Consider the following 12531-nt stretch of genomic DNA (forward strand, 5'->3'; position numbering starts at 1 on the left):
ACAAGTAAAAGTGGTAACGTTTACGCTTTTTTCATTGTATTTAACTGTGTACCGACAATATATGTCATTTGAAATGTATTTGTTTCAAGATGTTCAGATAAAAATAAAACATAAATCAGCATAAATCATACTTTTTAGCACGCATACTTCAGGCCACGGGCCAATTATCGATTGGTTTAACCTTACAACGAGATAAGATCTGCAAAATGTCAATAAATGTACATAAGATTGAAATATTCTTACAACTTTTATATGTGTGTTCCATATAAAGACCACTTAAATACACGGAACAGTTGCTATGTTTACATTTGATATCGGCCCAGCAGTCAATCAAAGATAAGTGTACTAGGCGCCTTATCGTTTATATTCGATACATTTGTCAAATACAAATTTATTTTCCTCAATGCACTTCAACTTTCAACTTCCCTCTGATAGCATATAAATGTCGACATAGCTCTTTCACCATTGCCCAGATGATTATTTAACTTGTCGGTTCTTTTTTCTTTATCTTCATGTCGACTGGTAACAATTTTGTTTACTTATTATTTTATGTAAAACGTAAACTTTTCTCTTCCCAGTCGATGCTATTCAGCAACATATTATTTTGATAAATCGACCTCACAAAGAAACACGCACATCTCGCATGCCGATGTCACTCACTTAGTGCCATAGCCTTAAACAAATCTTGCAAGTTACCATTTTTAAACATTAAGTATTCTTTTCATAATTAACATCAGTATATACAATAAATATGAGAGGAACAGCAGGAAAAATGTCCTTTTAAGTTCTTTTAAACATTAAATTGTTTACATATCCTAATATATTTTTATTTATATAAAATGGGGGAAGATATATAAATCATCTTTAATGTAGACTGAAACATTATCCAGAAAAAAACCCCAAAATTCTACGATATATTAAGTTCACTTAATAGGTTACCATAACTGTTCATTAGTATGGTGTCAGTTAGTCCGTTGATTTCGTACTCTCGATGCAGCAACTTTTTTCAATCAATCAAAAAATATTTGTAATGTTAAACATGATTGCCAATGTCAAAGGTGTTAAATAAGACACCGATGAAGAAATGAATGTAAGCATCAGTCATCAAAGATATATGTATTCCATCAAGTAGTGATATTAAAAGAGCGTAACAATACATTTGGAGGAGGTTTTAACAAACCTATTAATCAAATTTGTGCAATAGTATTACTTTATCACCGTAGAACATTTAGACCAAACAACTCTTTACTCTTTACACCAAACCTATAGTACCATTTGATGTTAATTTAGTTAGGAAGCTGATGAATTCGCTTTCGTACATGAAGGATTTGGATATCGGCAATTTACTGAATTAAGCCTTATTCGTTTAGCACTAACTGGAACCCTAGTCGTTTTTGCCCACTGACATACAATGAATGATTAAACGACCTTTATTACTTCGCAACCTGATTTTAGGATACGTTTGAGTTCTTGGAAGGGTTTGCCATTAGATTTATGATTGAGAAAATTGCAATAACATCTCGTACTCTTTACTCTATTTAAGATCAAGTTAAAGTATCTAAAAACTTGATTTGCAAGCATGTTCCGCAATTCAATAAGTAAAAGCTATTTTCCAAATTAGTATTGTGTATCTGTAAAATGACATCTAGACTTAATTGAAATAGAGCAAATTAAACTTAAGATAAACACCTTTATGCAATATAATTTTTTTTTTCAAATTAAAAAAGTCTTTGATTTATGAATTAATCCCTAACAAGAGCACCAAAATATCGTAATGTTCCTGTGCTAACCAGTGACTATCAACAAACGTCTATAGCAGTAAAATTGTACGACTCACCCCCAAGATCGATGACCATGAATTTTTTTCCTCGTTCAAACGTTTTAAGCACTAGCTCCTGGTTTTCGCCCCCACTCTCAAATCTATCAATCGGAAGGAGGCGACAGTACAGGGCGGCAGCTTCAGGTTCATACGCCAGCATCAGCTGATCGTCATGAATTCCGGCCTAAATAACGCAACATATTAAAGATCTGAATGCGATATAACTTTTTTTATACCTACTTTTAAGATTTTTCTTGACAAACAAGACTTTTCCGGGGGAAAACACCCAAAACAATAAAAAAAAATCTCAGGAAATAACTGACACATGAACTTATCAAAAACTGATGCAGTGAAAGCATTACCAAAAACTTTTTATCCTTCATTTCATTGCAATAGATGGTTACTTATTGCTTCGAAATGACGGAATGCAAAGTTTCATCAACATATCATCAACATTCATCATATACAGGTTTAATGCAACCAAAGGAAATAAACAAACGTCGACCAAATAGAATATCAGAACAATATTTCAAGTAAAGATGTAAATTGTTACTGTATGACAAACGGCAAAATAGAGGAGATTTTGAATTCGATTGTATATAATTTGTATTATGATGAGAACCTCGAAACTTGTTCGAACTTGTGTTCAAACCCCTATACATTGTAAATACAATTAAATATGTTCAATTCATTAAACTATATGACTATGGTAAGATTCTTATGTACTTCTCTTGCTGCTTCTCTTGTGAACTGTTTAGCAGAGTCAGTCCAAATAGCGGGAACTGTCAATACCCAAAAAATACCGTCAGCTGTCACTGCTTCTAGAATGTTCTTGTCGTTTAATTGGCGCAATAAATGTTCTTTAAGATATCGAATGGCATGTGCTATGATGGTCATAAAGGGCATCTTTTTACCATCTATGTCGTCAATCTCCATATCTCGCTCTAGTTTAGAAAATAGATGATCACTTCCTGTTTGATCTTTAGTGATGTCCTAATAACAAACAGAGGAAATTAGACAATTTAACAAGAAAAAATAGCATAAACTTAACACCAAAACCTTATTGATATTTTAGGAGGATCTTTTAAAGTAATCACAGTACCAGTGCATTCATGAGTTTCATCTTGAAGCGACTGAAGTAGTACCACTCTTTGTGTTCTTCTGCTTCAGACAGCTCTGCATATCTATCTTCCGCGTCGTAACCAAAGCTGTGAAATGTCTGGTCAGGTTTTAACAAAACAGTTGTTGGTGCTTTGTATGATATTCCACCAGACTGTACAGATGACCAGTGGTTGGTGTGAATCTTCAAAGGATTTGTTTGGAGGTCATCGCGAAACGAAAAGGCGTACCCAGAGTAGGTCGACCCAAAATCAATGGCGGCAACGACTATTTTCTCCCTCTTCTGCTCGCCACCTTTTTCATGCCAAATAAAAAAGTTTAATATTAGATTAAAAAACAAAAGTGGTTGCAATTATCATTTATATCTTAAATTTTTTTGTCAAGTATAAAAATAACTTTTCTGTAGGTAAAATATATACCTATTTACCTTTTTTGGGATTTGTTTTTTCCTGAGCCATTACTAATATCCTGTGTCCGATTCCAAACACAGTTTTAAGTACTGAATTTCATTTATATTTTATAAACGTTCATGCTACACGAATTTGGAAAAACATACTTGCTACAAATAGTTTATCAGAGTGTACGCAATTCGTCATCAAATGAGATGTCAACCTTAGTAATGTGTCAACAAGATAAGTACTGAAGGCTTTTGAGTTAGAATTCTTATCCGTGATTTACCTGCAAACAGGAAACATGTTTAAACCTTTCGTTTTCTTTCAAACTCACTTGTCATTGGAAAAAGATCAAAATGGCTGGCGGAGCGAGCTCTTTGGATGGGAAACTTCTTGTTGCTGCCATAGACTTTGGGACAGCATACAGTGGTTATGCCTTTTCTTTTCGAAGTGATTATCGACTTGATCCCTTAAAGATTGAAGTAAACCACTGAACCGGAAATGCATCCCAAACGATGTCACCGAAGGCTCCTTCATCTGTTCTCTTGAATCCTGACAAAACCTTTAAATCGTTTGGATACACGGCAGAGGAAGAATATTCAAGTCTTGTCGAGAATGGACAACACCAAGAATGGTACTTCTTTACGAAGATTAAAATGAGACTGCTTTATAAGGAGGTAATATATTTCTGACAAATATGGAAAAGTTTTAAGAAAGAAATATGTACCTTCTTAAGAATTCAGTCTTTTGTCACTGCCCTAATTATCTGCATTGTAGTATTTTATAATTGTTTTGTCTATTTAAAACAGAAAATCTCTCGAACAGACATCATAGAAGATGAAAGCGGTAAACCAATGTTAGGGCTAACCATTCTCGGTATGATCATTCGATATCTTAAGAACGATTTATTTAAAAAATTGGAACAAAGAGGAACGTCTCTGAGAGATCAAGACATATTATGGGTAGTAACGGTTCCAGCTATCTGGTCAGATGCTGCAAAACAGTTTACAAAAGAGGCGACAAAAGAGGTACATGTATATGTAGTTATTTTTATGAAGTTTATTTTAATTATTTGCTAAAATATTGTTTTAGCAATAAAACTGTTACTTTCTTTCAGGCAGGAATAAAATCTGATGACGTCATGCTTGTGTATGAACCAGAAGCTGCAGCACTGTATTGCCGATATCAAAATATGCAAAACATTTTTAATGCAGAAGAGGAAAGCTATTTGTCGAGGAAAAAGATGTTGGTGTTTGATATGGGAGGTAAACAAGCACTTTTTAAACTACTTTTTTCTTATGTTTCAAGATTTGTACGGCGAAAAAGTAAAAGAAATTTGCGATTTAACAAAATAATTAAAACCTAGCCTACAAATCACATGGCTCATCTTATTCCTTTTCCAAAATAGAATTTCATGTTGAATTTGATTCATATTGTTTTGCTATGCGCGTGATATAATATTACTTATGAGGTTTGTTACTGACTGTTTACAGAAATTTGTGGGGTCGGTAAAGTCCATAGAAGGTTCGGCTCCGCCTCGCCTTCTATGGACTTTACCGACCCCACAAATTTCTGTAAACAGTCAGTAACAAACCTAATGAGTGTTTTGTTTTGTCGAAGACCTGAAGTTTGATATATAAACAACAAAAGATAATATATAACAATTAAATTCATAGGCTTGTTCTCTAATTTTGTACCTTTCTCGTCAGTCGTCTGTGCAAACCTGGAATCCATTGTATATAGGATCGTTTTATTACGTCACGGGCAAAGGGGGGTCACTCTAAATATTTTGGGGCTTAAAACTTAAAGGTATGGTTGAACGCTTGTGTAAAAAATATCAGCTCAAATAACGTTACGTCCGCCATTTTGCCGTATAAATTTTGACGTCCGCCGTGTAAAGAAATTTATAAGGCAATCACGTGACGCGATTCATCCAATGACGTAGAGACATTCTAGTCCGAGGCAAAACAATATTGTTTTCTTGCTAATTTTGCTGGCTTTTAGTCAAACATTAAAAATATAGGATTTTCTTCATGCAAAAAAGATAACTGAAAGTAAATTGTTGCAATTAAATGGAAAATAAAACTTTCAAATATTTACGATGATTGATTTGAGGGACTTTTATAACCATGAGCATAAAAGGGACGTGATTGCATTGGCATGAGTCTTTTAAATTATTTCAAAGTTTATAAATATATTGTGTTTAGGGGGCACAACAGACATAAGCGTCATCGAAATAAAAAGTGAGAAAGAAATTCACATCGTAGAACGAGCTTGTGGAGGAGCCTTTGGTGGAGTCTTCATAAACAACAAATTTATTCTATGGCTGGAAGACGTGTTTGGAAAAGATATAATAAAGGAATTCAAAACGAAGCATCGATCTGATTTTATGCTACTTATTGAAAATTTTGAAACAAAAAAACGTTTAATAAAACCTGGTGATGACACAAAGCTGTGTTTTCAAATACCACACTCCGTTAAAACAAGCTCTGAGAGGCGTTGGGGGTGTTCTTTGGAAGAACACTTCATCAAAATGGACATAGTTGGTGTACAAGTTCACAAACGTGGAAAAATTTTCATCATGTCTTCATTTCTGCTGAATAATTTTTTTCTACCTATTGCTAAAGACGTTTTTGAAAAATTGCGGTTTGTTCTGTCAAAACATGAAGATATAGACAGTGTGTTGGCCGTTGGAGGTTTGGCTCAGTCTTCAGCACTTGTTTCAGAGATCCGGAAATACGTCAAAGACATACCTGTGTATGTTCCGTTCGATTCAGCCTTAGCAGTAGTCAGTGGGGCAGTGTTGTATGGTCATGGTAACAATATCATAAAGGCTAGAGCATGTCCTTATTCTTATGGTATTCAAACAATGAGGCCGTTTATAAAAGGAGATGATGAAACTAAAAAGGTTGTTCAAGAAGGAGAAACGTGGTGCAAACAATGCTTTAGAGCCCTTTACAAAGCTGGAGATCTCGTAAAACTAGGAGACGTGTCTTCATACGACTTGGAAGAGTCATTTGAAGATGAAAACAGAAAGCATAAGCGATTTCTTCCCATACGTTGCGTTCTGTTTATATCGAATGATAAAGATGTAAGATACGTCACCGACAAGGGGTGTACTGAGCATGGAACAATTGAAATTGAAGCCCCAGAAGATGGATTTCCAGTCCATTATGAATGTACAGTTGAACTTGAATTTGCCGGAACAGAGATTATTGCACGTTTAAATGACAAGAAAGGAGCCAAAACCATCAGGCTAGAATTTATGACTTAAAAATGTATTCTTTCTGTTTATGTATGATGGTATCTGTTTTTCACGACTGGACTTATTCATATAGTAACATATTGAGTATAGGTCAGGAAAATAACAATAAAGACAAGTTATTCTATGTCTTTCATACAGTTCATACACACGACGTATTTTGGAGGGTTTATTACACTATACATCACTGTTTCATTAAATCATATTAAAGGGCTACAGAACCATTTGATAACCATTTATTGTGTGAGTATTTTGTATGTAATCATTTTAGACAATTAAATTTAGTATCATCTTAAACTAAAATCATGAAGATGAATAGACACTTCATAACCTTAACAAGAAACCACTTTCATATATATTGTTTAATACATCTTTTTATGATTTATTATGAGAGCACGTCAAACAAATTTATGAAGCAATATGCCAGTTTTAAAATTGTGTATGTAAAATTATATTTAACAGGAACATTCACAGGAACATAATTATTTTTTTCGTTTTAGTCATGGGATATGAGTTTGCAAATTTCTCTCCCATTTTCATGAGTTCTTTGTATATCATCTTATTGAAAACTCTTCTTATATCTTTTAAATTAAAAGTTTTCAAATAATCTATTGTGTTTGTGTTTCTTATAAACACACAGTGGTTCGGTATCTTAATCAAGTGTTGTTCATTATTTTCACTACAACAAGAAGTGTTTGCACTTTGAAGAAAATCAAAGTTTGCTGTATATGTGTCTTTCTTTTATTGAATGAAAAAAAATCAAAGTTTGCTTTATATCTTTATCTTGTCTTTCTATTATTGAAATAATCAAGCATGTTCGATATAAAAAAAAAAGTTATTAGTTTTCGTTTCCCTTCTTTGTCTCAAATCTTGGAATTCTACGGAAGAAGTTATGTTATCGAGTTTTAACTAAATAATGTATATACACAAATTTCTCCTGGAATAACCATATTTTTAATTTTACTAACACTAACATCTCATTCCTTCTTATTTTTTTTAGGTTAAAAGTTTGACTGAAATTTACAATTTAGAAAAAACTCAAATGTGTTTAATATATAGCTTAATAAATAGCTTAATAAGTAGCTTTATAAGTTAGGAAATTGTAAGGGAGGTGGTATTCATTACTCATATTCTGAAATAAGAGTCAATAAACAGAGTGAATGATTTTAATTAATTTCTTCAAATCTTGCACGAGTGGTTTTGTTTGAGAATGTGAATTAAGTTTGTTGATCATCAGCACTTCTGATTTACAAAGTCTCGTTATAATTTCCTACTCTACTCTGCTGCATTAAGTAGTCCTAGTTAGATTGTAAACTAAAATAAAAATTTCGAATCTAAGTTGTATAAAAGAATTTGAGTGAAAAAAGAGATGTTTTATTACCTTAATAAATTGCCTAAATAATATTTTCCTCACCCATAGAGACCGATTTCAATGAAATTTTTGAACCCCCCCCCCCCCGTAACCAAATCTTTTGTTTAAAAATTAATAATTTGAATACAAATTTTATTTTGATATAAATCAATTAGGATTTGATCATACTTTTAAGTGGATAAATTTGTTTTTGAGTATCTGACAGAAATTCCGAAATATTTGGATGTAAAATGTAGGTTGTAAACGGGCGTTAGCGTTCACCGTTCTTTCATCTCCATTCAGTAAAGTGTAGACGGAGATAAAGAAAAAAACAGGTAATAAGAAAAACCTCAGTAAGTAATAAGTAAAATCTCAATGCATAAATCTATGTTGTATTATATACATGCTTATAATAATTTCTCTCTGTATTGTATACGTCAGTTGAGAAAACCCTTCTTTTGTGCTTGGGGATTTTTGGCACCTACAGGCCACGTTTGCGTTAATTGTCAATCTAAATACGAGGGTCAATAAACAAATACGAAGACAATGTGGCTGTCTATCATATATTTTTCGTAACAGTCATAACTAACAGATTAATTTATGCAACCATACTTATTTTTTTGATACACGAACTTTCATTCTATTTGATGGAAAGGTAGTTTGTTACCCAAATTTAAAATCAACATGTTTTGTCACCACGGCGCACGGTAACATTGAAAACATGACGTCAAGATTACGAACCCACAGTCAATATCCAATCTTTGTATCACCCTGAGTCTTCTGTGCTTTTCACCATATAATTTAAATCGGCACCATATCACGTGACATCTAATTTGTTCACATTTGTTCGAAAACCACAAGTTTACCGCATGTTTCTTCGTTTACAGTAAGAAAATCCCTGGTTGTCAGATGACGATGTTTATTTTTTGATCAAATGCGTACACATATTCTTATTTGTTGATGTTGATGTTCAAAATATATTTATAACAATCCCCACAAAATGTGTTATAGTTAAACACGTGTGCAAATAATTTTTGACTTAGCTTTTTCACCATTGAGCATTTTCAAAGTTTTCATCGGCTTTTTCCCGAGATAGATCAATACTGTTTAAACCTTTCGTTACGCCGTGACATCCGTCTACGTCAATGAGTTTAGTAAATTTTAAAGAGGACAGCGTGTCTTTAGTTACTGATATATGTTCAACAAATTAATAAAGCTCGTCATTATTTGGTTCATAGAATATCATGACAGTGTTTAATTTTACGTTTCAATATTAGCTGGTTTTAAGCCCAATTTATGCAGATATTACTTTCAACATAACATGGTTTATTGTTTACAGAACACTAAGTCTGACCGTGCGCCATGACCTCATTTTTGCAGAAGTAGATTCTAAGTATGTTTTAGAAATAAAGGAGTATATGAACTTTTTTTGGTTTCAAACTGTTTAAAACAGTTGCTAAATTATGTCTACTAAAGTTAAAAATAATATGACGTATATCTATAGCTATGGCAAAAGTCTTCGTACTTTTTCATTGATCCTCGTAAGCTTATGAGAAAAGAACTGTAATCTTAGCTAGCTAAGAATGCATTGGGTTCTTTTCTTTTTTTTAGATATATTCCATTGATCTAAACAAGGTTTTATATGTATTCTATTTTTTAGTGCGTATCAATTATTTCGACCACAAAATCATCAGTTACAATTTTAGCAACTGCTTAGTGGGTTGTGCACGACTTGTTATGGTCATCTTTCAAAATATACGGTATCCATCAGGCAGAAATCTTTCGTGCTTTCAAAATACGCTTCAAAAAGAAATGCACCCGCGATAGCGATATGCAAACAGCTATGGCAATATCACAAATCCTGTATCTGCCATCACTATTAATTATTTCCCTGACTTTTGAGTCACTTGCATTGCTTTTACGGTCAGAGGACGGCCAGGTTTTGCTGCATCTTTGAAGGACTCTATTGCAGTCAGAATTTTTTTCCACCTACGAACTGTCTCATAAGATTCCTTATTAGATCCGTGACTTCCACCAATTCAGTAAAGGTATGCTTTACCGATTGACTGAGTTTTCTGCAAACTTTTATATTAGCTCCTTTCATAAATATTTTCAACTCGTTTCACAATTATTTTTACAACAGTGGTCAACGACTGACTCTATCAAAATAACTATAAGTTTAAAACTATGTGAAGCTAAGGAGTCGTGTATATACAGTTTGAAAGGTATTGAAAAGAGAAATCATCATCCATAAAATTGTACAAGGCGTTATCGCTCTGTGCTACAATACACATTACATATTGAAAAAATCCTCGTATGTATTTTTTTATGTTTTACGATCTATAGAATAGTTTATTCTTTCATTCTAATGTTTTTTATATGCATATACTTAAAAGGATCGTAAGATTAAGTTGAGACTTAGGTCTTTTCACAGTTGATCATCTGAAACATGATGATAATTATAATGAGCCATCAGCATTATAAACAAATCGATGCGTCTTTGCTCAAATTGTTCGACGTATTTTCTCTAATGTTATCTTATTTAAAAATCTTTTTTACAAGATAGCAGGTCAAACTAAAAAATAAGAACAAACAAACCAACATAATAATTTACAAATATTTTAATTATATCAAAATCAACCGATTCAAATTAATGATCATAGTTCAGAATAGGAAACGAGTTTATTTTCTATTAATTACTATCCAGAATATAATTTGTATAACCGTAACAATGCATCACAAAGGTCCTAATTAATAACTATTCAATTAAAGGGGTGAGTTTAATAGATACCCAATTCATACGAGTATAACTTATGTTGGGGTAAATTGTGCTTTATAATCGCAATGCAGTTTATTTAGTATCGTAATCTGTTCAACTAAGCTTATTAGAGTATAAATTGGATAGCTATTGATTTCATTCTTATTATTCATTTCCTGCTTATAATTGTAGAAAACAGTCATTAAACCTTAATATGACCTTTACTTGTACAAATTTCAATCGTCACTTCATGCGGGTTGATACGTGTTTGACGTTAGTAATTCGGTGATGTAAATATAGGCAATATTCTTTATAAGATATGACAGCCTTTGAGCAAAAGGCGTTACTATCATAATAGAATTATCTCATGAAAAATGCTCACCAAGAATAGGAGGCCGTACCAAGTATTAAAATGTGTATATCTGTATGTCAGGTTTTCAAGTGTAATTTGAATGAACACACGCTATTTACCCATGGTTAAAATAAATATCGGCATTTTTTGGGTTGGTATTCAGATGATGCATTTTGTGCTTATTTCAACTGTGCGTTCAAACTGACATTAATACTTGTAAAAAATTTATTTTCGCTATATTAGTATCCATCGCTTTTCAACTGCTACTTGGTGGACATATTGACTGTGAGCTCCGTGCCAAAATCGCAAAATAAATGAAGGTTTCGGCAAATATCATTTTGGTACGTCAAAACCGGTAAAAAGAAATGATGGGGATTGTATACGATGGTCATTAGAAATATGGAGCAAACACAATCATCCATATTAATAGAGGTGGGATCATGTTCAATTTGAAGTATTGTATTTTCAAATATATACAAAAATACCAAAATCAATATCGCTAGTGATCAAAATCGTCAAATAGGTACTTTCCAAACGACGGGGTATAAATAGAAAAGTAATATTTTTTTAAAAAGATAGAAAAAAAAGAAATATTAATACATATGAATTCATTCGTTTTAAGAAAATGAGGATATTGAATATTTTTGATTTATTGACCAATTCTAGTTAGGAAAATACTACACTGCAATTCGATTGAACTTTAAAATGAAAATGACAAATTTGTCAATATGATTAGCAATAATACATATTATACACCGGGATAATGTTAAGTCTGTTGATTGATGTGTGTGAATTGTATTGTAACTGCTCAGACTTGCAATTCGTATAACTCTTCTTATTGATATTGCAATGAGTAGCTGTTCAGTATACTAGTATTAGCAAAATTAGCAAGAATTATATTGAATGAACAACTACTACTTTTATGAATATAAATTAGTTTTACGATTGTTTTATATACACATTGGTAAATTGTTAAAGATTTTGGCAATCTTTTACCTGTAACTAAGTGCAAATAAGCGCAAAAGAAGACACTATAAGTTTTATTGAAATAAATGCGCTGAGTTAGCCTGATAGCATAGAACGATTCTTTATTAATACATAGGCGTCGGAACCGGGGGTGATAGGGGGGCTTAGATGGTGAAATATTGAGAAGTTGTAGAATTGGAGTCATAGGTATAATAACCCCCCCCCCCCCCGGATTAGAAATTTCATTATTTGGGAAAAAAGTTTTTGGTGAATAATAAGGTGGGTTTTTTTGGAACTATAGGTATACTCCTTCCCCCCTTCCACAGATTAGGATTTTCATGATTTGGGGAATTAGTTTTTATGCGTTATTTTGTTTTGCTTATCAAGATTTCTGAGGATTAGTCTACCCCCCTGCCACCCCCCCCCCCTCCCCCCCCACTTTCAATTTGCTTCCGACGCCACTGTAATATATTAGATTTGAGATATCCTGCAATTCAGTTTTGTCATAATTT

The 12531-nt window shown here is 32.8% G+C and overlaps 2 protein-coding genes across 2 annotated transcripts; one reads left to right on the forward strand and one right to left on the reverse strand.

Moving 5' to 3' along the window:
- Positions 1-1799: 1799 nt before the first annotated feature.
- Positions 1800-3499, reverse strand: LOC105349016 (heat shock 70 kDa protein 12B). The gene is made up of 4 exons (XM_066067720.1): positions 3366-3499; positions 2922-3232; positions 2546-2812; positions 1800-2003 (listed from the first exon to the last, which is right to left on the reverse strand). Exons 1-4 carry the CDS (start codon positions 3394-3396, stop codon positions 1800-1802), a joined length of 813 nt encoding a protein of 270 aa, XP_065923792.1. The 5' UTR covers positions 3397-3499.
- A 169-nt stretch (positions 3500-3668) lies between these two features.
- On the forward strand, positions 3669-7229 carry LOC105349026 (heat shock 70 kDa protein 12A). Its single transcript, XM_011458677.4, has 4 exons — positions 3669-4007; positions 4140-4358; positions 4448-4595; positions 5538-7229. Exons 1-4 carry the CDS (start codon positions 3846-3848, stop codon positions 6602-6604), a joined length of 1596 nt encoding a protein of 531 aa, XP_011456979.4. The 5' UTR covers positions 3669-3845; the 3' UTR covers positions 6605-7229.
- The last annotated feature ends 5302 nt before the right edge of the window (positions 7230-12531 follow it).

The sequence above is a fragment of the Magallana gigas genome, chromosome 7, assembly GCF_963853765.1.
Source record: "Magallana gigas chromosome 7, xbMagGiga1.1, whole genome shotgun sequence".
In the NCBI taxonomy this organism is placed as follows: Eukaryota; Metazoa; Mollusca; class Bivalvia; order Ostreida; family Ostreidae; genus Magallana; species Magallana gigas.

What these genes read in the sequence shown, in the direction of transcription:
- LOC105349026 (XM_011458677.4), top strand. Translation starts at nt 3,846, where the DNA reads ATGTCACCGAAGGCTCCTTCATCTGTTCTCTTGAATCCTGACAAAACC. An exon ending in TGAGACTGCTTTATAAGGAG is followed by an intron (nt 4,008 to 4,139) that starts GTAATATATTTC and finishes TATTTAAAACAG; the next exon opens with AAAATCTCTCGAACAGACAT. An exon ending in GTTGGTGTTTGATATGGGAG is followed by an intron (nt 4,596 to 5,537) that starts GTAAACAAGCAC and finishes TATTGTGTTTAG; the next exon opens with GGGGCACAACAGACATAAGC.
- LOC105349016 (XM_066067720.1), bottom strand. Translation starts at nt 3,396, where the DNA reads ATGGCTCAGGAAAAAACAAATCCCAAAAAAG. An exon ending in AAAAACAAATCCCAAAAAAG is followed by an intron (nt 3,233 to 3,365) that starts GTAAATAGGTAT and finishes GGCATGAAAAAG; the next exon opens with GTGGCGAGCAGAAGAGGGAG. An exon ending in TGAAACTCATGAATGCACTG is followed by an intron (nt 2,813 to 2,921) that starts GTACTGTGATTA and finishes GTTTGTTATTAG; the next exon opens with GACATCACTAAAGATCAAAC.